Genomic DNA, 24,226 nt, shown 5'->3' with positions numbered 1-24,226 from the left:
CTGGGGAAAATTGAGCCCAAAGATATTAGGAAAGGTGACTAAAAGCTTGGTTAAAGAGGTGGGTTTTAAGGAGGGCCATACAACAGGGAGACAGGTGGAGAGTCAATAGAGTGTAGGAAGAGATTTCCAGAGCATGAGGCCTGGGCGGCTGAAGGCAGAGTCACCAATGATGAGAAGAGAAAGGCATGCATAAAAGGCTTGAGTTCAAAGGAAATTTGTAGAGTTGAGAGGTTACAGAGATAGGGAGGGATGAGGCTAAAAGGGTTTAAAATACAAAGCTAAGAATTCAAAATTGGAGGTGATGGAGAATCAAAAGCCAATGCAGGTTAGCAAGGACACGAGTGATGAATGAGTAAAACTGTGCAAAATAGTATATAGGCAACTAAGTTTTGAATGAGCTGAAATTTACAGAAAATGGATGATAGATGACAGGCCAGGAAAGCATTCTATTGACAAGTCTGGAGGTGACTAAGGCATGGAAGAGTTTCAGTGGAAGATAGACTGTCTCCGCCCCTGCCTCAGCCTATGTGCTACTGTATCAAGTTGTTCAAAATTCTCTATCCAGACAGATATTTTTTGCTTTAAAAGAAAAAGGTTAATTTTAAGTTCAGTCATTTTAAAAATAGCTTCCTCTCAAAGCAGTTGTATTAAACTCCTCAATTTTAAGCAAAGCAGTGTTTTACATGAAGTATTAGCACTGTAATGTAGGCAACACCATAGTAGAGGGGACATCACACCCTCACAAAAAGATAGGTCATGAATACATTTTCTTCTTCGTGAATAAATGGCAATAAAGTTCAAAAGTCAATATTATATCAAATCAAAACTTCTTAATCTTTTGGAGCCAAATCAGGCATCACATTAAACTACAGACGTTCCAAGGGTTAACAAGAGTTCAAATATCAGCCTGAAGACTAGACAGAATATTTTGAAACATTTCCACAAATTCCAATAATAAATGAAAGCATATGAGAAAAAACAATACCGTGTTATAATGTACAAGTGCTCTCCTTCAAATGAACAAATCTAAAAATATATACAGCCTTGGCATATATGCATTTGTTCTTTATTTTGGTCCAAGTAACACGTAAACTTAGAATCAACTTCATTATACAGTATATAGCAATATTAAGAAATTGAAACGCATTTAAAATTGAAGGCAACCTCAGAGCCATTTTGGACAAAATGATTCAGCAATAGGACCAGACATGCCTGCACCACTTTCTGCGATCACTAAAAATAGGCACAGGCAACAACTTTGGCCTAAAAAAGCCAGCACTCTAACTTATGGATTAGAAAGGTTGGTATAATCTGTGTTACATTATTTAACACAGGAAGCAAAAAATAAATAAATATTTTATTTCAAATACCTTGTTTCTATCCTCTCGCATCTAGCTTTCAAAATAAAACTCGAGCCGCCAACTACATACACTCCCCAACAGAGCAGTTTTGAAGAAGTACCCCAGCTACTGATGCAAGCTTCCGTTCAGAGTGAAGGAGAAATGTGATAGGCTGTCAAAGTGTTATTTCACTGGCACTGCAACGAGACAGCTGGGTAGTTACAGGCCTTCTAAAAATAACAAAAGAATGTATGCTCAATTCCAACAGTTGGTGCTTCACGAACTTTTTGACTTTTTTCTTCCCTTGTGAAGTAATTGAAAATTGTGTATAAAATGCTACAACACCAGGAAATTCTGCCATCATCTGGCTGCCTACGCGTCACATTTCTGGTGCGTTTATTCCCTTTTGGAGGAAACAACACCATGGTAATCGTTGACGCTAGTTCCATTAGGAGGGAAAACAAAACCCTTCTTTTCCTGTTCAGCACTAATTTGCAGCATATGTTTGCTGCAGATATAGCTGGTTAACCCTTGAAGACTCACCACAGTACTTCATTTTTTTCACATTTTGTAAAATAAGCAAGATTAAAATTGTAATCAACATTGCCACATCACTTAATCCTAGAAAGCTTCAGTATTTAAAAAAAAAATCACTAGGTGAAGAAATAAAATTAAAGGGATTAAAATGCATTGTCAGCTGTAACTATTTAAAAATACTAACAGCTCACTGTAAGCCGGCTGATGTGTGGTCCTAAAATGGCAGTAGCATTACACCATGTAATTCATTATTCAGCTGCAATGGGAAAGCTGTGCAATTGGTGGCTTGTCCCTGTATGGCCACAAAGATGATACCTCCATCAATGTAACACTCCTTCCGCACTGTACTGCAGTGTCATCCTGGATTATTCGCTGAAGTCCTGGAGTGGGGTTTGAACCCACAAACTTCTGACTCGGAGGCGAGAGTGTTGCCACTGAGCCAAGACTGAAACTTAGGAAGGCAAATGGAATGTTGGCCTTTATTGCAAAGGGGATGGAGTATAAAAGTAAGGAAGTCCTGTTACAACTGTACAGGCGCTGGTGAGACCACACCTGGAGTACTGCGTACAGTTTTGGTCTGCTTATTTAATGAGGGATATACTTGCATTGGAGTCAGTTCAGAGAAGACTCACGAGGTTGATTCCCGAGATGAAGGGGTTGTCTTATAAAGAAAGGTCGAGCAGTTTGGGCCTATACTCATTGCATGCGCACACTCGGCGGTCGAACTCCAAACCATCACCTTCACCGAAGCGTACGAGAGCATGGGCCTTACATTAAATATCCGTAAGACAAAGGCTCTCTACCAACCTGCCCCCGCCACACATCACTAACCCCCGATTATTAAGATCCATGACGAGGCCCTCGACAACATGGACCATTTTCCACACCTCGGGAGCCTACTGTCAACAAGGGCAGACGTCGATGAGTAAGTTCAACACCATTTTTCAGTGTGCCAGTGCAGCCTTTGGTCGCCTGAGGAATGAGTGTGTTTGAAGACCAGGATCTCAAATCCGGCACCAAGATTATGGTCTACACTGATATCCACCCTCCAATATGCTTCCAAGACATTGACTATGTACAGCAGGCACATCAAAGCACTGGAGAAGTATCACCAACACTGCCTCCACAAGATCATGCAAATCCATTGGCAGGATAGGCGCATCAACATCAGTGTTCTTGCTCAGGCCAACATCCCCAGCATCGAAGCATTGCCTGCGCTCGATCAGCTCCGATGGATGGGCCACATCATCCGTATGCCAGATACTAGACTCCCAAAACAAGTGCTCTACTCAGAGCTCCGACACGGCAAGCGAGTCCCAGGTGGGTAGAGGAAATGCTTCAAGGACACCCTCACGGCCTCCTTGAAGAAGTGCAACATCCCCACCGGCACCTGGGAATCCCTGGCCCAAGACCGCTCAAAGTGGCGAAACATCCGGGAAGGCCTAGAGTCTCTTCGCCTGGAGAACGCGAAAGCCAAGAGCAAACAGTGGAAGGAGCGCACGACAACCCAAGCACCCCACCCCCCGTCCCTGCAACCATTGTCTGCCCCACCTGTGACAGAGACTGCAGGTCCTCCATTGGTCTCTTCAGTCACCTGAGAACTCATTAGTGTTGAAGCAAGTCATCCTCAGCTCCAAGGGACTGCCTAAGAAGAAAAGATACTCATTGGAGTTTCGAAGTCTGAGAGGTGATCTTATTGAAGCATATAAGATTCTGAAAGGGCTTGACAGGGTAGATGCGGAGAGGATGTTTCCTCTCATGGGGGAATCTAGAACGAGGGGGCATAGTCTCAGAATAAGGGGTCGCCCATTTAAAATGGAAATGAGGAGGAATTTCTTCTCTCAGAGGGTCATGAATCTTTGGAATTGTTTACCCTAGAGAATGGTGGAGGCTGGGTCATTGAATATATTTAAGGTGGAGATTTTTGAAAGATAAGGGAGTCAAGGGTTATGGGTAGAGGGCAGGGAAATGGAGTTGAGGCCAAGATCAGATCAGCCATGATCTTATTGAATAGTGGAGCAGGCTCGAGAGGCCAGATGGCCTACTCCTGCTCCTATTTCTTATGTCCTAATGATACATCTTGTATACCATCTTGCTGTTATCAATTGGAGGTAAACATTTAATATTTAGCACTTCTGGAGGGGTTGGTCCTCTGGCCTGGCACCATTGTGGAGGAGAACCTGGACCTAGAAATTTGGAGGCATTAGCACTGACCGTTAAGGCACGTTTAGCTTTCACTTCCGCCTGCTTCCGACGGGTCTCGCAGTGGCCGTCATTTTTGGCAAGTCAGCAGCACTGCCGTTGCCTGTGCTCGTGGAAAATATTTTAATTAGTAGGTGCATTACATCAAATCGGTATGCAATACCAAACTGACACACTATCAATTTGGGAGCTTACTGCTCCTCTTATCCCCTTTTCCAAAGCACACCCGTGCATGCTGCATTTGACAATGTTTGGGTGGGGAGGGGGGGGGGGGGGGGGGGGGAAGAGCAGCAGTGAGATGAAACCCATACTGTAAACAGCTGCTGGGATACCTTAACAATGGAGAGCTACTGGAGTGAAAACTGATTCCATAGTGATGCATCAAATCTCCCCCCTGGTCAGTCAAACAGTATAGGAGGTACTTTTAAAATAAATGGTACAGTACTACAGTTGTAATAATCTATGGAAAAATACATTGGGGTTTTCTAGTTTAGAACTGCTTTTAAAAGGCTTTACAGCATATTCTCATAACAACAAGAGTTCTTCAAAGTCTGCTATTAAAAATTTAAAACTCTCTTCTGCACCATTTACACCTGTAATCTCCTGATTAAGAGTTCATGTTCCCCTTTTTAAAATGTCTTTCCATTGACTTCTCATACACAGTTTCCATGTGGCTTTTCCAGGTGTCCCTCCAGATCTGAGCCTGTGCTTGAAGAGCCACTCACTAGGGAGTGAATTCCCTCTGCGATCTGCAGGCTAGTGTATTATGACTGCTAGCTGCAAGATGGCACATCCCCATCCCCCCCAGCTCCATGGCAGAGCACAAATCTCCACATACAAACCATCTGGGTGAAAGATCTTTGGAGCTATGGAGAGAGTAGCAGGCAATCCGATACCTATTTGTGGACCCCACACAACACCCAGAGAAATGTCCGCGCAAGAGGGGAGCAGTGGACAAACAAATGCCTCATGATGTGCCACAACGCACAAGGCTCCAACCCTACAAGGACCATCAGCGGACTCGATAGCAAAACCCAGGAGCAGACACCAAATGCTCCAACAGAGCACACTGCCCGAGAATGCCGCACCAAGCCTTCAGACGCGATCTTCAGTCTTCTGCTGACGCTAACGCCGGAACGAGCTCGTTGCACCACAGATTCTCCACACCATTGATGTAAAATAGCAGGCAACACCAAAACGCTCTGTGGGCAGCTGTTAGCTGTGGCTGGAGCTCTTAGCAGCAGGTTTCCAGCTTACTCAATTTCTGGACCCCGAAGTTTAGCAAAACTGGGGGTTGTGAATGTCGGGTTTGGCTCTCTGGCAAATTCCCACGGTCTACCTGCAATGACCAGAATTCTTCTCGTTTCTTCTAATAACCTATAATTTTGCTAGTTAAGAGATTACAAATTAAAATGTGCATCTGAGCTTTCTCAGTTCTAACTTTTTTTTCTATGTCAAGATCTAAAAATATGATTTTGCTGATATGATAGAATCTTAATGTGCACGAAGTACCTTTTGGTCTACTCTATGGATGGAGGTATTTTTCTCGTGATTTATCAAGTTCGCCGAGAAGAGTGTTGGGTACAGTCGAGGTACATTCCCACTAGGGCGAAAGGTAGGGCAACTAAAGTCAGCGCTCCCTGGATGACAAAAAAGATAGAGTATGAAGCAGAAAAAGAGCATGTATGACAGATATCAGGTCGAGAATACATCTGAGAATCAGGCTAAATATAGAAAGTTCAGAGAAGTGAAAAAGAACATGAGAGGGTATGAGAATAGAATGGCAGCTAACACAAAAGGTAATCCAAAAGTCTTCCATAGGCATATAAATAGTAAACGGGTAGTAACAAGAGGAGTGGGGCCAATTAGGAACCAAAAAGGAGACCTATGCATGGAGGTAAGATGGTGTGGCTGAGGTGCGAAATGAGTCTTCACCAAAGAAGACGATGTTCCCGTAGACATAGTGAGGAGGGAGAAGAGATATTGGATTGGATAAAAATTGATAAAGGAGAGGTACGAGAAAGGCTGGCTGTACTTAAAAAGTGGATGGGGCCGAAATTCAGGTCCGCCCGAAACGGGACGCAACTACCGCTTTTTGGCCACCATTACCACCGCAATGGTTGTGGTGGCCAGTCGAAATTCACCGATTTTTAAAAATAAATAGTGCCCAGCGGTATTGGCCAGCAGAAATCGACACTTTGCAGTGGTGTGGGTAAGGAGCTTGGAGCGGAGTTTGCATGGGAAATTCACCTTCTGTTGCTTTGATCTTAACGAGCCAGCTGCTCCCTGGCCTTTGCAGCTAGGTGTGAGGAGGGAAGGCGTTCGAGTGAAAGCCATGACTGCTGCACCTGTACCAAGGAGGGCAACCCGTTTTTCCGATGCAGAACTCAAGACACTCACGCAGGCTGTGGAGGGAAGGAGGCAAGTCCTGTACCCTGATGCAGGCAGACCTACTCGGGAGGTTTTTACCAATGCTTGGAGAAAGATAGCTGCAGAGGACCACCACCCAATGCAGAAAAAGGATGAATGACATAATTCGTATGATGAAAGTGAGTACCTGTTCCACAGTTACAGCTGCATTTCTATGATTCTATGAAAGTGAGACAGGATTTGACGACTGTTACTGTAACCAACACTAAGAATGCTCGCCACCAAGTGATTATCAGACAGATTATCCGGTGTCACACAATAAGTAAGGGCCAGGGAGTTGGTGCAGAGGATGGATCAATGGGTTCATTGGATCCCCATCCTCTGCGGCTGCAGATTAAATCCAAATCTAACGTTTGTCTGTGTGTGTGTTTTTATTAACCGTGCTGAGCAGTTACTACAACTGCTAAGTCATTGAAGGGCTGGAAATGTTTATACCTATATTACAAAGTCATTTTTAGGAGCAGGAAATGATTTTGGACCCATTCAAATTCATCTCTTTTTTTCATAGGCTGACCCCATCTAACCGCTCTCGTCATATCAGATAATCACTTCGCAGGTCGCATCATGTGGTGGACCCAACCTGCGAGGGAACATCTGCGGCAGGTCGGGGCCTTAAAAGGAGTGCATCACTCCAGGGAGCAGCGCGCACTGGTGCAGGAGGGCGACAACTATGAAGAGGGCGACTGGATTAAATGTCACTATAACTCAGGTTGGTGATTGGAGCATGGGCAGGTACAGCAGGAGCGACGAGGTTGGGGCACCATGAGTGGCGAGAGATCGTGAAGCGACGTGATCGGGGCCCAGGAGAGACATGAGTTTGGGCCCCAAAGAGGCGAGGGCCCAGGGGCAGCACAGGCCAGCCCACACTGCGATGTGTGCGCGCATTAGGTCCGTGCAGCAGAGCTGGTCTTTAGTCATCTTGGTTAATCCTTGCCACTGGATTTGATAGAGGTGTTCAAAATCATGGGGTCTGGACAGAGTAGAGAAAGAGAAACTGTTCCCATTGGCAGAAGGGTTGAGAACACAGATTTAAGGCGATTGGTAAAAGAACCAAAGATAACATAAGAAAATACTTTATGCCGTGAGTGGTTTGGATCTGGAATGCACTGCCTGAAAGGGTGATGGAGGCTTTCAAAACAGAGTTAGATAAATACCTGAAGGAAAACAAGGGCTACGGGGAAAGGGCATGGGAGTAGTGCTCTTGCAGAAAGCCAGCACGGGCTCGACAGGCTGAATGGTTACAGCATGGAAGACGACCATTCTATGGGGCCGAAATTCAGGGCCGCCAGACCTACCTTTTTTTTTAAAGTTTTTTCCACCGGGAGCTTAGAGGCGGCCCTTGGATTGGTTTTCAGCACTTCGAAGATTTTTTACTGTTGGACCAGAAGTTGGTCATAGTGGGGTCGTAAATGCAGTGGTAAGTCAGGCTGAGGGGCGTAAGTTGGGGTGGGATCAAGACTAAGCAGTGGTGACATCACAGCGCGTGTGCATCACCACGCACTCTCCCCTCTTAAAGGGAATCAGGCATCTGGGAGGGTTTCGCCAGGCCAGCGGCCTGGCCAAATTCAGGGGAAGATTTCCATGTCAGCCGGCAAAAAAAAGATGGCAGCCACAGCATTCGGCCGTCGCCTTTAATGACCACCGCACCGCCAGGGCAGAGAGAGAGCAGACAAGGTGCACCGACAGAGAAAGCTGTCGGGCACCGCGCGGCGGGGGAATGATTTTTTCAACTAAATTTGGGGCGTAGTATTCTGCAGGTGAGGGAGTGTAATAGTGCGCGATTTGATGACATATTTGCGGTGGTCATCAGCAGCGGGGCGGAATTGGGGCCAGGCCAAAAAATCCCCGACCTGAATTTGGGTTGGGGCGGCCAATGGACTGCAACGCGGCGGCCACTCAATTCCGCCGCAGAGCAGCTGCAAAACGGCGGAAATCGGCCTCATGTCGACCCTGAATTTTAGCCCCTATGATTCTATACCTATTTTAACAGAGATTGTAACCTAGTCTACTCTATACATGACTCCAGTACCACACCATGATTACAGTGGATATCCTGCTAACAGAGTTCAGGTGGATAGTCAGCAGAACGTGGAACGATCAAGGTCCAATCCATTTTGAGGGCCAGACCTAATTAGCTACAGCTCGCCATCCTGATGCCAGAGATCAAGCACCCTGGGGCCACCCACTGGCTCAGAGTAGCTGTAAAATCAGCCTCTTTGCCACAAGAATGTAGGTCCATGGAGAAAGAGGGCCGATATCTGAAGGGGGGGTGGGAGGGGGCAGAGTGGCAATGGCTCAAATTGGCTTTGTGGAGCCACTAAGAGCACTCCTGCATCACCAAGTCCTAAAAAAAAGCAGAAGCTTACCTTTGGGATGTTTTTAGTCAAGTAATGCCAATAATGATTGGAGCATGAACACTTCACCCAATTCAGTCCTTAAATTAGAAATTAAGGACCTATATTTGCCGTAGGGCCCTCAATTAGCATAGTTGGAACATTAACACCAGCATAGACTAGTTGGGCCGAATGGTCTGCTACTGTGCTACAAATATCATGTAATCATGTTACAGTTGGCTGCTAATTTCCTGTCGCTGCACACTCGCCAATTGTATGGCTCCAAAACCTGATCCACCAGAAGATGTTTCTGAGGCCCGGAATTTACAATGAGAACAACAGTGAGGCTATCAGCACTCACCGTTATAAATGGAGGAAATCTGACAGCAACTTCTGGAGTACATACATGTGCAGTTAAATGCAGAAATCCAGAAGCTGCTGTCAGAGGTACCCTGCTCCACCACAGGGTGCACTGTTGCAGTCCTTGACAATAGACTCAGCGTTGAAATGACTGCTTCGGGGTGAACTTGCCCACTAGCTCCGCACTAAAAACGCCAGAAAATGTTAGGGCTGGTGCATTCAGGAGCAAGTGATAATTACTACTGAAAAACCTCTCTGATCCTGACAATTTAAGTGTGGAGTCTCATTCCCTGGTTATAAAATTTGTGTTAGAGAAATTCAAATATATATTTTTTTTTACTTCTTCTATCCATGTTTTTTCTCTTTCCCTTAACCCCATTTGTATTTCCCCATCTTCATTTTGATTTCTGTATATTATTTCAATCTAATTTATATTTCATGCTTTATACTTCCTGGTTTGTCTCTGCGTGTCTCAGTAAGGCTTCCTGTTTCTGTTCCTGCTCACACTCGCCACAGATCCCCTGTAGAGGGCTCCGTGCTGGAAAAGATGCCGAATTAAAAGAAATCCCTGCTGACAAGCCCACGAAAAGTCAGCACTGAACAGCGAGCGCCGTTATTTTGCCATAGAGCAAAATCTGGGCCAAAACATTTAACACGAGAATAAAGCAACTCCTGTCCAGTGGTAGATTAAAAAAGGATTATATAAAAATGAGGCTGACATCTTTCAGTATCAAGCTGGTGTGTAATATTTTTACCAATTAATTATATATTCAGTACATTTGCTGCAGTAGTGATGGGAAAATTCACCATCTCATGTAGGCTGTAGTTTAACTGCAGTAAACATCAGAATGCACACTCCAGATCTAGAACTACCTAAGCGGGATCCTGGGAGCTCTACTAGTCTATATCTATACATAAAAATTCTAGTCCATCATACTTCAGATGTCACCCTTTGTTAGATATATATTAGACATATAAATAGATATAGAGATATATATTCTTTAAAAAATGCCAATCATTTCATCTCATTTTTTCTGACATTAGGAAGGAGCCAAGCAGTTACAACTACTTGCCATTCTAGTGAAACAATGCAATGCCCACGAGGAATTAGGCTGTAACTGACCTCTGGATGTTCCAGGGATTGCATCTTGTGGCCAAAAAAACAAATGTCACCTTAGCAGCTGAACAGAGTATACATGACAGGTACAGCTGTATTACGCTGTCTTTATAAAACTGCACATCAGCAGTGCACAGGCGATTTCATAATATATTAAAAGCATTAAAAAAATTCATTAATGCTTTATTCTAAACACTTGGTAGTTTACAGTGGAAAATAAAGTACATTTACAATACCCATAATTTACCAGCAGATGTCTCCATTTGCTGTTGGTAATTTCCCGGACGACACTCAACTGAAGAATGTGACCTTGTAAATATCTAGCTAAAATTTTGATTCGTTCCCCCTTCCCTGAAGCAATTGATGACCTATTTGAATGCAGATCCAGCAGGAAGTTAGTGACTTCTTTGGGTTTCCATTTGATCAGAAAATTGGTGTTAATGGTCCTTATCTAAGTACAGACATTCAAATATTGCAGATGTTTATAGTAACCAGCTCAACAAGTATCCATAATAGCACAAGGTAAAAATAACAGTACAGCACTCAAACTCCTAATGCCATTGTTCAATCAAATGCCAGAGTCTGTTTAAAGCGGTTACCTCACTGAGTTTAACTAAACATGAGAGACTGTGTTTAAAAGAAGATCTTATGGTTAGCAAGTTAAAAATGCTACTTTAAAAAAAAAGAAATTCATATCACAAATATTTTGTGCTGTACTTTGGCTCATGTAGTGTAGAAGGTTCCCCAAAATTTCACCAGAGATCTGAAGTACAAGGGATGGGTGTGGTCAACATGTCCATTTTACAACTAGTCAAATAAAAATATCCCCATCTGCATGAAGTGGATCATAGCAGCACCAATCAATAAACACAGCATTATTCACTTTATTTTGTCAGAAATGCTGTAAGGCTTTAGCTCCATAACGAGGTCAATGCTGTGTAACATTTTGAGCATTTCTAGTCTTTAGTCTGACTGTGCACATTTATAAAACTAATCCCCAATTTAGACTGAGTATCAAAACTCAGCAAATTTTTATTCAGGAAGACTTGTATATAAATACTCGTAATAGTCTGAAATAATGCTAGGGGTTCCACCTCTTTAATTCAATAATGCATTGTTTCCAAGGCTTTCCCAATCGTCATAGCTCCAAAACCTGTCAGAGCAAGTGCAGGAAAGATTTATCCTCAATGGGAAAACTTGCATGGGATTTTAAACTTTGTGCTGACGTTGAATATGATGTTCTCACAAGGCAGAACTTTTGAAGTTGATGCACTTTTTCCTTTAAACACACTAAGGCCATTGTTACTTCCAAACTGAAGAAAATTCATATTGCACAGTTCTGCCAAAGACAGCCTAGCCCATTGATAACAGTTACACAATCATATGGTTTTCACACTCAAAACATCTTGTAGAAAGTATTTTTCAGTACATTTAAGAGATAGGCATTTATTCTGAGACAGAGGTGTTAATATAGAAACATAGAAACATAGAAAATAGGTGCAGGAGCAGGCCATTCAGCCCTTCTAGCCTGCACCGCCATTCAATGAGTTCATGGCTGAACATGAAACTTCAGTACCCGCTTCCTGCTTTCTCGCCATAACCCTTGATCCCCCGAGTAGTAAGGACTTCATCTAACTCCCTTTTGAATATATTTAGTGAATTGGCCTCAACTACTTTCTGTGGTAGAGAATTCCACAGGTTCACCACTCTCTGGGTGAAGAAGTTTCTCCTCATCTCGGTCCTAAATGGCTTACCCCTTATCCTCAGACTGTGACCCCTGGTTCTGGACCTCCCCAACATTGGGAACATTCTTTCTGCATCTAACCTGTCTAAACCCGTCAGAATTTTATATGTTTCTATGAGGTCCCCTCTCATTCTTCTGAACTCCAGTGAATACAAGCCCAATTGATCCAATCTTTCTTGATAGGTCAGTCCCGCCATCCCGGGAATCAGTCTGGTGAACCTTCGCTGCACTCCCTCAATAGCAAGAATGTCCTTCCTCAAGTTAGGAGACCAAAACTGTACACAATACTCCAGGTGTGGCCTCACCAAGGCCCTGTACAACTGTAGCAACACCTCCCTGCCCCTGTATTCAAATCCCCTCGCTATGAAGGCCAACATGCCATTTGCTTTCTTAACCGCCTGCTGTACCTGCATGCCAACCTTCAATGACTGATGTACCATGACACCCAGGTCTCGTTGCACCTTCCCTTTTCCTAATCTGTCACCATTCAGATAATAGTCTGTCTCTCTGTTTTTACCACCAAAGTGGATAACCTCACATTTATCCACATTATACTTTCGTTTTCACAAATAACTCAATGACATTATACTTAATTTACCAAACACTATGATTACAATTTTGAGTATATACACACACACAGTACAGTAACAGAATTTGCACTTAGAATACAAACACCAATTAATACCAAATGCCAGATATGTTCACCGTAAACAAGTGCTTGTAGGTGATTGCTAGTGTTATTAGTTGTGTGTTTAGGAATAGTCACTACTGCAACAATGTTTAAACTTTTGGGGAGAGTGAGAATGTTGAGCTACTTGACATGAAGAATGTCAGTGGTGGAGATTGGAACATTTGAACAGCACTCCCGAGTCAAGTATAGTACTGCCAGCCAGAGCCACATTAAGAGAGATCTCCAGGGGCCCGTGCCCATGGTCCCCACCAGGGGAGCCCATGAATACAGTTCACTAGGAACTTAAACAGCACTCCCCGCCAGTTGCACTAATCACAATACTCAGCAGACAGTGACTGAAATTTCAGCATGGGGGCAGGGGGAATGATGGGTTGTTACCTCACTGTGGTCATATCTGCACAGTGCAGCCTGCACATAGTCCCATGGTGGGAAGACGTGGTCGAAGAAGCCTGCGAGCAGAGCGGGAAGAGTAAAAGATGCCGTTTCAGCCTAACAGCTGGCAGAATGATGTGTTAGAAGAACTTCTAGAAGCCTATACAGCTCTTAAGATTGGATATTTAATCTTTATGTATTTTATTGCACTTCTATGTTTTGGTAGATGGAGGCTTTGTGCTGGGGGGGGGGGCAAGGCAAATGTTCTGGGTACCCAGGACCCCAAGAATTCTTAATGTGGCCCTGCAGCCTGTTGCACAGTTAACTCTCTGCTATGCCCAATGTGGCTTAATTCCAGCTTTGGAAGAACACCCAGTTATCAATTTTTACATTTCTCATTGCAGTCAGTCATTCATAGGCCCGTAAGAGATTGTCGAAGAATGGATGGACATAATTATATCACAGATGTGACTAAGTATATCTTTGATAGTTTCTGCAAATCAGACTTAGAAGAGGGCTGCTAAACAAGTACATTTATCTGCAAACCCCATAGCCCAGCAATGCCCAACTGAGTAACCGTATCTGTGACACTAGGTACTAGCTAGTACAAATGTTTAATGTTTTGCTCCATATAGATCCCATCCTTCAGTGAGGGAATAACGCCAATACAGTATTCTGAAATTCTGTTATACTACTATAGAGCATTTGTCTTTTCCCCTCATGGCATTGTGGAAAATTACTTGTCAAATGGATTTCAAGTCAAATGGGTTTCAAATCAGCAAAACAAAGGCAGTACTGAGGGCAACATCTGCAGGGTTATGCTAAAACAATCAATTCATGGCAATTCCCTCAGAGAATACAAACAAATAAAACATATGCACGTGAAAAATATTTAATATACAAGAGCAACCAGCAAAATACTGAAGGAAAAACAGAGTCTCCAGTGTTATGTGAAACAATGTCAAATCAGTGTGAATATCTATTTACCATTATATTCAAAGCAAAAGACATTACATTCATTGGATTCATTAGGAAGGCCTCTGAACTGGTGCCAAAACATGTTCTTTGAACACCGTTGTAGAATGCTGCTGATTTAGTTTATTACTTTGAAATTGAAAGAAAAGCTGTACTAGGAAATAAAACACTTCTATAACCCAAGTTATGGCTTGGAATATAAAAAGTCAGCCAAAATCTTTTCACTCACATCTGTAATATACTTATCAGCACCTGTCATTTAATAATGTCCTTGATAACAATTAATTGTTTAAAAAAATTGGATTACTGAAACTTCTTTATCTCCAAAATTAAATCAGCAGATAACAGTTAAAATAGTCCAATACAAAATCCTCTTCTCTTCTATACCTAGCAGCACTGAAGACGAGGGAGAGTGAGTGAAGACAGAGGGAGTGACAACAAGAGAGCAATAGAACGAGTTTAGGAAGATAAAATGAGAGCGAGTGAGTGTGCAAGAAAACGAGAGTGAGAGAATCCAGACATGCTATTTAGGTGAAGGAAAGAGGTGCATTTCTTCCACCAGCCCACCGCCACCCGCCTTTAAAAAGTGCAGTGCCCATCCACAGAGGGGGGGGGGGGGGGGGGGGGGAATATCAGTATTATTTTTTGTACTTGTTAGTGTAGAGTTTTTAAAAAACCTCGAGAACATGGTGATGGAGCAAACTGACCATCTGTCTCAACTGGCTAATGATGCAGACAATTGAAAAGACAATGGTCCAGATTTTGCAGTAAGTGTTGAATGTCATTACACTTACCCAGACTTTCTACGGACATTTGCACTGGAACGTGCTGTGATTAGAAAGCCATTTCAGTGCACAGCCCTCTCATCATCATCATGGACAGTTCCTCGGAGTCGAGGATGATTGGCTTCCACATTAAAAATGAGTTCTCAGATGTCTGTTGAGTCCAAGCGGGAGCTACAGTCTCTGACGCAGGTTGGACAGACGGTGGTTAAAAATACGTTGGTTGAAGTGTCAGTTTTTTGAAGGGCTTAGGTTGTCATGTGCTTCTTCCGCCGTATGCGTTTAGTCTCCGCTTGTTCCCGCCAAAATCACTCGACATGTTAGATGCCCTCACGGATTATTCTCTTCCATTTTGAGCGATCTTGCGTCAGGGATTCCCAGTTGCTGGTGGGGATGTTGAACTTCAAGGAGGCCTTGAGGACATCCTTGAAGCGTTTCCTCTGCCCACCTGGACCTCATAGTAGTGCGCTTACTTTGGGAGTCTCGTATCAGGTATACAGACAATGTGGCCCGTCCATTGGAGCTGATCGAGCATGGTCATTCCTTCATTGCTGAGGATGGTGGCCTGCGTGAGAACACGGACGTTGGTGCAGCTATCCTGGCTATGGATTTGCAGGATCTTCCCGAGGCAGCATTGATGGTACTTCTCCAGTACTTTGATGTGGCTGCTGTATATAGTCCATGTCTCAGAAGCATATATGAGGGCAGGTATCACTACTGCTCTGTAGACCATGAGCTTTGTGCCAGTTTTAAGGTTCTGGTCTTCAAACACTCGATTCCATAGGTGACCAAAGTCTGCGCTGGAACACTGAAGGCGGTGTTGGACCTCTTCATCGATGACGGTAGGCTCCCGAGCTATGGAAAATGGTCCACCCAAGGTCTCATCATGGATTTTGATAATTGAGGGAGGCGGGGGGGCAGTGCTGTGTGGCAGGGGCAGGTTGATAGAGCATCTTTGTTTTACGGATGTTTAGTGCAAGACCCATGCTCTCATACGCTACGTTAAACATGTTGACAATGATTTGGAGTTCGTCTTCCGAGTGAGCGCAGACGCAAGCGTCATCTGCATATTGTAATTCGATGACAGAGGGTGGCACAACCCTAGATCTGGACTGAAGGCGACGGAGGTTGAACAATTTTCCCGTTTGTTCTATAGATTATCTCCACTCCAGCAGGACGTTTGCAGACGATGAGATGTAGCATTGCAGCAAGAAAGATCGGGAAGAGCATTGGTGCAATGACACAGCCTTGCTTCACCCCAGTTCGTACATGAATTGGGTCTGTGGTGGATCCATTGGTCAGGATCACAGCTTGCATGTCATCATGAAGCGAGCAGAGGATGTTGATGCATTTTTGAGGACAGCCAAATTTGAAAAGTACACGCCATAATCCCTCATGGTTGATGATGTCAAAAGCCTTTGTCAGGTCAAATAAGGCCACGTATATAGAGGTTGGTGTTGTTCCCTGCATTTCTCTTGAATTTGTCACACGATGAGAATCATGTCCATTGTGCCCCTTAATGGGCGGAATCTGCATTACAGCTCTGGGAGGAGCTCTTCTGCTACAGGGAGAAGATGGTTGAGGAGGATTCTTGTGATAATTTCCCTGCTGTCTACCAAAGGGAAGTTATCTGCAGTTACCACAAATCAGACTTATCTCCATTGTTGAAGATGGTCACAATTATGGCATCTGAGATCCCCTGGCATTTTCTCCATCTTCCAAATAAGAGAAATTACCTCATGTATTCACGCCAATAGTGCTTCTCCGCCATGTTTTTGTGCTTCGGCGGGTATTCCATCCGCTCCGGAGGCCTTGCAGTTTGAATTGCCTTTACAACCTCATGTAGGGTTGGGGTTGTACTGAGATGGTGGCGCGTAGCATGCTGTGGGATGGAGTAAAGTGCACTCACATCAAAGACATAGCCTTGGTTAAGGAGATCTTCAAAGTGCTCCTTTCAGCGAGCACTGACTGCCTCTCTGACCTTGATTAAAATGTCTCCATTCTTCGACTGCAATGGGCTAGGACCTTGGGTGCTTGGTCTGTAGGTGGCCTTTGCTGCACTGAAGAATCCACGCACATCGTGGTTGTTGACTAGTTGCTGGAACTCCTGCACTCTCAATCCACTATCTGTTCTTTATTTCGCTAATTTTTTGGGGGACCTCAGCCTTCAGACATCTGTAGATCGGTTTTCTAGCACTCGAGTTATCTTGCTATTTCCAATTCAAGAATGCCTTGCGCTTGCAGCTTATTAACTCCTGGATCTCCTGGTCGTTCTTGTCAAATCAGTCTTGGTGTTTCCTGGTTGAGTGACCAAGCGTCTCCTCACAGATCTTAATTATGGAGGCCTTGAGGGCAGATCAGGCACCGTGAGCATCCTGTGTCTCTGGATCACTTTGACTCGCCAAGTTGGTAGTGAGGCATTAGCTAAATAGCGCTTTCTTAGCATGATCTTGGAGAGCTCCAGCGTTGATTTTCCTGCGGCATTGTTTCTGTTGCTGCCGCTGTTTTTGGTCAACATTGATGGACATCATCGAGCGGATTAGGCGGTGGTCCGTCCAACAGTCGCCAGCTCCAGTCATGACACGGGTGATGTATATGTCCTTGCGGTCCCTCGCTCGGACGATGATGTAGTCTAGCAGATGCCAGTGCTTCGATCGAGGGTGTTGCCATGAAGTCTTGAACTTGTTTTTCTGACAGAACAAGGTGTTGGTTATGACAAGGCCAGGTTCTAAGCATTTCGTCAGCAGGAGGGTACTGTTGGAGTTGGTTTTCCCTACCCACTCTCTGCCAATCACATCTCCCCCAGAGGCCAGAGTCCTTTCCGACTCTGGCGTTAAAGTCGCCGAGGAGGATCAGCCTGTCGCCCTACTCGGGACAGGGATTCTTCAAGGTTAGAATAGAATTCCTCTTTGATCTCGTCTGTACCTTCCAATGTTGGGCCTTCCCCTTTCCGCTGGGTCTCGCTTAGGGAGGCGATGTCTACGTCAAAGCGTCTGAGTTCCCGGGCAACGATAGCAGTACAACAGTCTGTTGTTATTGAGATTGTCCACTAATGTCCTGACATTCCAGGTCCCGAATTTGATTTTAAACAAGAAGCGGCGGTCGGAAGCCCAGAGGAGCGGCGATATGAAGCGACGAAGAGCGGAGGTAGAGATCGGCACAGAGCAGCGGTCGGAAGCAGCGAAGTGCGGTGGAAGATGCCAGTGCGTGAATTCTTTTAACGTGGGATAGCCGTTGCACACCAGCTACCACACAGGCTTGACTGAGCAAGGTCTTGGTCCAGTGGCAAGGGGATCCAAGACAACTGGAGACCATGCTCCGCTGCATTTGCCTAGTACATATATACAAATACAAACATGTTCCTACTATCTACCATCCTCCTTCCCTGGAATTCATAAGACGTTCCTCATTGGTCCCTTTCACCGCACTTCGCCGCTTCCGACCTCTTCTCCGTGCCGATCTCTGCCTCCGCTCTTCGTCGATTCTCACCGCTTTCGTTCCTGATTCTGGGTCCCTATCCCACCACTGGGCTCCACCACTCTCTAAGTGCTCTACAGGGGATCTGGTATCAATGTCCTTATTGAGCCATACAGAGCCTGAACCAGGAAGTGCCAGTTAAGAATATTTAATTTAATGCCAAATCATGTACAGATAGCGAAATAATGAGGGAAAGAAAGTTGGGATTGAGAGGGGAATATATGAGAGATTTTCTCCCACCACAAGTTTATACGCAGAAAAATCACGTGCACCAGTCATTTTGATTTGGTAAATTCTACAGCAAGAAAAATGAACCCTTTATTCAAAAAGGCAGGAAATACAGCCCTTAATGTTTCCCATTCTTTGAGTACTTCTCTTTAAAGGCCACCTAATCTATAGGAGAGGAAATTACTTTTAAAATGGGACACGTGCAATTAGATATAATCACTTTCAAAATAACACTGTCTGTGTTCAAGATAAGGGACACATTTATAAATTTCAGTTAGAATCTGGAGATGTTTTTTTCAAGATTAATGATGACAAATTAGCGTCCAGGCAAATAGCACCATGACATTAAACAAAAAAGTAGTGCAACTTTTTATTTCAAGAACTAGGTTAAGAAAATGATCGACCAACAGGACTTCAGAAAGAAACGGATTACAACATACGGCAAAGTAATGCACAAGCCCAAACTTTTTCAGGAAATTACATTTTATAAATTTAGAACTGTTGCTCTAAATACAGACTCCTTATAACCAGATAAAGCTGGTATTGTAGCTTAAAAAAGGTCATGCAGCAAACCCTCTGATACATTTCGTGCAAAAATTCAAAGAATGATCAATACGACTGATATGCCAAAATTAACCCTCCAAGCTCTGAGGATAATTCAGCAAATCTGTTACAAGGCAACTGTTGCTTCATCCTAACTTTCAGAAGGAAAGCAAACACCTAAGAAACTTTAAAAAATTATATAATTTACTCGTAAACAAATCATCTCAAGTGTTTTGATTAATGTATTGTAGAAAAATAGCTTCTGTATTTTTATGATCTTAAGAGATTACCATTGCTTCTCCCTCTTACAATTTGCTCTGGAAAAGGTGTGTGATATCTTCACAGAGCACAGCACACACAGCTCCTAACATGGCAGGCAGCGCTCTCGGAAGTCTCCGGAAATCTGCCTATTATTATTAACCCTGCACTTGCAGTACACAATACGTCCACATCCAGAGTGTGGCGCTACAAACATTACAAGCTTACAGACATTACAAGATGATATAACTATAATGCAGAGCTCCACAAGAAAGTCACATTAGCATAGTTTTCATGGAATATATACAGTTTTCTCATTGGATTTCAGTCAATAGGTGTCTTCCCAAAAACCTAGGTGCAGGTCAACAAAATATTAGGAACTTCCTCCCACTCCCAAAAGTGGTACTGCTGGAACTTAACTAAAAGTACACAGCTTACCAACGCAGAACACGGGCAAGCTTCCGACTGCTTGTGCAGTAAGACCACAATAGCAATTGGTGGGGGGTTGGCCAGCAAGGATTATCTGTAGCCAAAAATGTAAGAAGAATTTCAGGACAGATCTACTCCTCCAGGTTCCGGCAAAGAGCTGATCCGCCAGAGAATTAATCTGTCTCCAATCGCCCATCAGCAAGTGCCATCTTGAAGCCAACTCAATTCCAAAGTGACCCTTCTTACTTCTCCTTTCACTCCCTTTCCAACTTCACTCTGAGGAAGGTTTGGTTGAAAGACAGGAAATTAATAAAACAGTATGGCCAGAAAATCTCTGCAACAATGCAAGTTAAAATAAAATAAAACAATGAACTAAAATAGCAAAATTTTATTTGTTCAAGTCAAAAAGCCAAAGCTTTACAATATTTTTCTCAACTATACTGTACTTTCAATGCAACTCCCATAGCTTCAGACATTCCATTTCACAGGAAAACATTGCAAAATTCCAAAGTTTAAATTCTTGAACCTTTTAACAGTAAATTTTGCTATACAAATTCTTCTCTTCTCCCCAGGGCTTGGATACATATAAACTAAAACATTTCCTGATTTCATTATCAAAGACAACTTTCCAGTTTTCAGTCTCTTTATGCAGGAACTTGAATAACAAAATTATCTAGCCAACCCCAGAGAATTAACCAAAATATTGCAGTAACTATTCCCAACATGACTATTAAACTTTAAACCATATATTTATGCTGGTACATTATTTTCAGGATAGGGACTTCAGAATCAAATTCTAGATTCCAGTGTATTCAGAGGAAGTTTTAGTATATGGTGTTGTATGCAGCATTCAAGCATGGTAATACAGGTACTGTATTGCTGCCTCTCGGCTTCAGGTGTACAAATTTTTTGCATGACCCTTTCGTTGAAAAATGTTATTTTCCTCATTATTACAATATAGACAGTTTAAAACAAATTAAATTAATTATTAAAATATGTACACCAGTGAAACAGCACATTAGTGCTCAAAAATCAACATAGAAAATGGTATTCCCCAAATGGCAAGTTAATGATATTGATTGTGTATTTGGAAGGAGACATTTAAGTCTCCTGAGAGGATTGGGGGGGGGGGGGGGGGGGGGGGCGAAATCCTGTACGTAAATTACTTTAACACATCTCACGCACATTCATTAAATCAACTCGAGTGACAAATCCCTTCAAGAAAAGTCATTTGGGAATGGTGTATGGTACAGATCAAAATCAAAAAGAAAAGTTTGAATATTGCCTCTAAACAAGTAGAGAGGCCACATACAATTTTGTTTTCTATGGCCAAATGGCAGAGATATATTTTTTTAAAAATCAATGGCACAGTTACACACTCATGTTATTGATCAAATATAATCTGGCAATGGGCTTTTCACAGACACCTATGATAAGCCAATTTACTCACAACCAGCTGGCTTCCTCCATCCTGAAAAAACACCATTCCTTTCTCGAAGTTTTTCCATCTCTGTCATATTTGCTCTGATGACTCCAGTTTCCACAGAAAAGCTTCTGAAATGTTCTCAAAGTCATCCAGGAATTCCCCTCTTAACCACATCTTTCCAATTCCTCAGGCCTCTATTCCCACCCCAAATCAACACAATCACATTCAACCCTTTGTCCTCGCCTACTAATCAACCTCCGCATTGCCAGATCATCTTTCACCTTCTAAAACATGATCCTACCAATCACATTTCCTCTCCCATTCTCTACAAGAACCATTCCCTCCGAGGCATCTTGCTTTAGTCATGCAGCAACCCCCATTTCCAGTTGCCATTCTCATGTCACTTTCCCACGCAACTGCAGTGGATGAAACATCCTCGTACTTACTCCCATGTTAATGTCCAGGGCTGCAAATACTCCCTCCATGTGAGACAGGAATTCATGCATACTTTCTCCAATCAAGTATAACGCAGTCACTGTTCACTATGTGGTCTCCTGCATATTGGGAAGGCCAAAGACAGATTGGATGATTACTTTGCCGAACAGCAGTTCTGTCCATAGTTGTGATCCAGTCTTCCCTGCAGCTCACTAGTTGAATTTTTCCTCCCATTCCCACTTGGTCCCAACCATTTTTGGCCTCCTGCACTGTTCCAACCAAGTTCAATGCAAGCTTTAGAAAAAAGTATCTTATCCTTCTCCTGGGCACTTTGCTGCCCTCTGATCTGAATATTGACTTTGACTTGAATCCTTAGATCATCAGCAGCACCCCTGCTCTATAGAAAATGGATGCTTTAGCAGTCATTGCCTGAAAGAAGAGGGCAGCAAGAGGAAATCGATTTACATTTCGGGAGTTGATCCTTGACAATATTGAAGAGGCAGTTTGGGCTCGTGCTATTGGTCTGTGGTTTTCCCACTCTTTTCAAACTGGCAAATCCACTGATTTGCCATCAATCTTGGTTTTCATTTCAGATCTCCTGTAATTACATTTTTTTCTCTCACCCCAGTGGTATGGACTTTCCCTTCTCTCAACCCTCCTAATGAAGTGAACATTTTTTCTTCTTTTAATATCTTTCCTTTGAGATGATCTTTTATATCATCTAACTGTTTTCTATTTAAATGGCAGGTTATACAGCCTATTTCTCTCTCTCTGATTGGAGCATCTGCGATTTCTTCCCTCTTCTTTTCACTATTTTTCCAACCAAATTAAAATGCTTGCTTATCTTTTAGTTTTCAGTTCTGAACAGCCACAGATACCAATTATATTAGCTTATTTAACATAGAAAATGCCTCATGGTGCCTCTCAGGCAGGAGAAAAAAAACAAACACCAAAACAAAACTTAGTCAATGAGATGGGTTTTAAGGAGCGTCTTGGAGGAAGGTAGAGCGAGAGAGGGATTAATGGAAAGAATTCCAAAGCATGAAATAGAGTTGGATGAATGCATGGCCATCAATGGTGGGGCAATGCAACATAAATCAGAATAAAAGAATTTGGGGGAGAGGCAGTAGGGCTGTAGAAGGTTAGAGATGGACCACATCGTTAACGTGTCTTTTTTTATATTTGAATTCTAACGCTATGTTTAACTTAAAATAACATTTCTTAATCCTATACTTCGTTTAAGAAAAAAAACATTTCATTCCTTACGGATTATATTGTTAGCCGATTTTTTTTTGTTCTACAGTTTTTGTACTTATATGGTTAGAGTTTAAATTAAAAACAATTATTTCTATAAATAATATATTAAATAAACAAAAGCAGCTATGTGCAGGCAGTGTAATATAAAATCTGCTTTTTAAAATTTGCTTTATAAGTGCCAATTGTAGTTTGAAGATACAGTAAGACCAGTATATGAAAAATTGCAAGTAAAATTTATAAATGCATAATGTATTCATTTCTTCTGTAGGTATTTCACAGCTAGAGTTAAGGAACCTAGATTAATTGTGCTAACATTTATTGCCATAAGTGTAAGTTTCTTCCATGGTCATCGGAATTAATGCAAAATTTTGAACTAAAAACACAACAAAGCTGACCTTTAATGAGATGGAAGACAGCTGCTTCCGGATGCATGTTCCATTCTATGGGCCAAAGTTTCGGCATCTGGTGAAAACGGCGCACCTCCAAGACTTACGTGACCTGCCTGGGCTCGAAGGTGCGCCGGAATATTCTGCAGCAATTCTCCGGTCCTCCTGGACCATGGCATGGAGTGGCGTGGCGCAGCGTAGTCTCCCTGGGGAGGAGACTGCCTGCAGGGGGGTGGGGCTAGGGATCATGCCTTCTTCTCAGAGCCGGCAGCGTTGCGCAGGCGCGCTGGAGCATGCACGCCTGCGCAATGGCTCGGGAGAGCGGGAAAGAGCGTGGATACCGGGGGGGTGGGGGGTGGGGAAGAGCATGGCAACCGATGGAGGGGAGGGGGGGGGGGAGCGTGGCAACAGGGATGGAGGAGCATGGGTTGGGGGGCACTCAATGATCGAAGGGCTGGAGGAGGGAGCGCGGATGCCTCCTTCCAGCTTCTTCCCCACACCCCCCACACACATACACCCCACCCCACCCCTCCCATACACACACACACACACACCCCCCGCACCCCTCACTGTCAGATAGAGAGAGAGACTCGGACAGAGACACCTTCCCTTCACATAAAGGCAGGACTTCTATTTTTTATTGATTGATTACTTATTACTTCGGTCTTGGTGCTTTAGGTGTAGGGTTCTTTCTATTTTTTATTAATTAATTGCTTATTACTTTTTGTGCTTCGTTTAATGCTTGGTGCTTTAAATGTACTGCTTTGTTTAGTGCTTTAAATGTACTTTGCTTCTTTTTAATGTTGTTGTGAAGGTGTTTATGGAAAATCCTCTAACTTCCCTTACCCCCCCCCCCGCTGTTGTGATGTTGATGTGTCCTTTGTGTTTAATGCTTCCCACCCGC

General features: G+C 43.3%; 1 protein-coding gene across 15 annotated transcripts in view; it reads right to left on the bottom strand.

Moving 5' to 3' along the window:
* The window catches only part of myo18ab (myosin XVIIIA b), a 299,468-nt gene that overhangs the window by 198,708 nt on the left and 76,534 nt on the right, over window positions 1-24,226 (bottom strand). For 4 of the 15 annotated variants that reach the window (XM_070857111.1, XM_070857112.1, XM_070857114.1 and 1 more), the window contains exon 1: window positions 1,371-1,460. The exons of 8 other annotated variants lie outside the window; for them this stretch is intronic. Coding sequence is in view for 3 of the 7 variants with exons in the window: in XM_070857116.1 (XP_070713217.1) it covers window positions 1,371-1,391 (21 nt within the window). In the remaining 4 variants the exon portion in view is untranslated. Of the gene's footprint in view, window positions 1-1,370; window positions 1,480-24,226 lie in introns of those variants that run through there. 3 more of the 15 variants (XM_070857116.1, XM_070857120.1, XM_070857121.1) reach the window with 1 other exon arrangement.

This window comes from Pristiophorus japonicus, chromosome 16, assembly GCF_044704955.1.
Source record: "Pristiophorus japonicus isolate sPriJap1 chromosome 16, sPriJap1.hap1, whole genome shotgun sequence".
NCBI lineage: Eukaryota > Metazoa > Chordata > Chondrichthyes > Pristiophoridae > Pristiophorus > Pristiophorus japonicus.
Note: the sequence above shows the minus strand (reverse complement) of the source record. Positions and strands in the feature narration are given on the sequence as shown.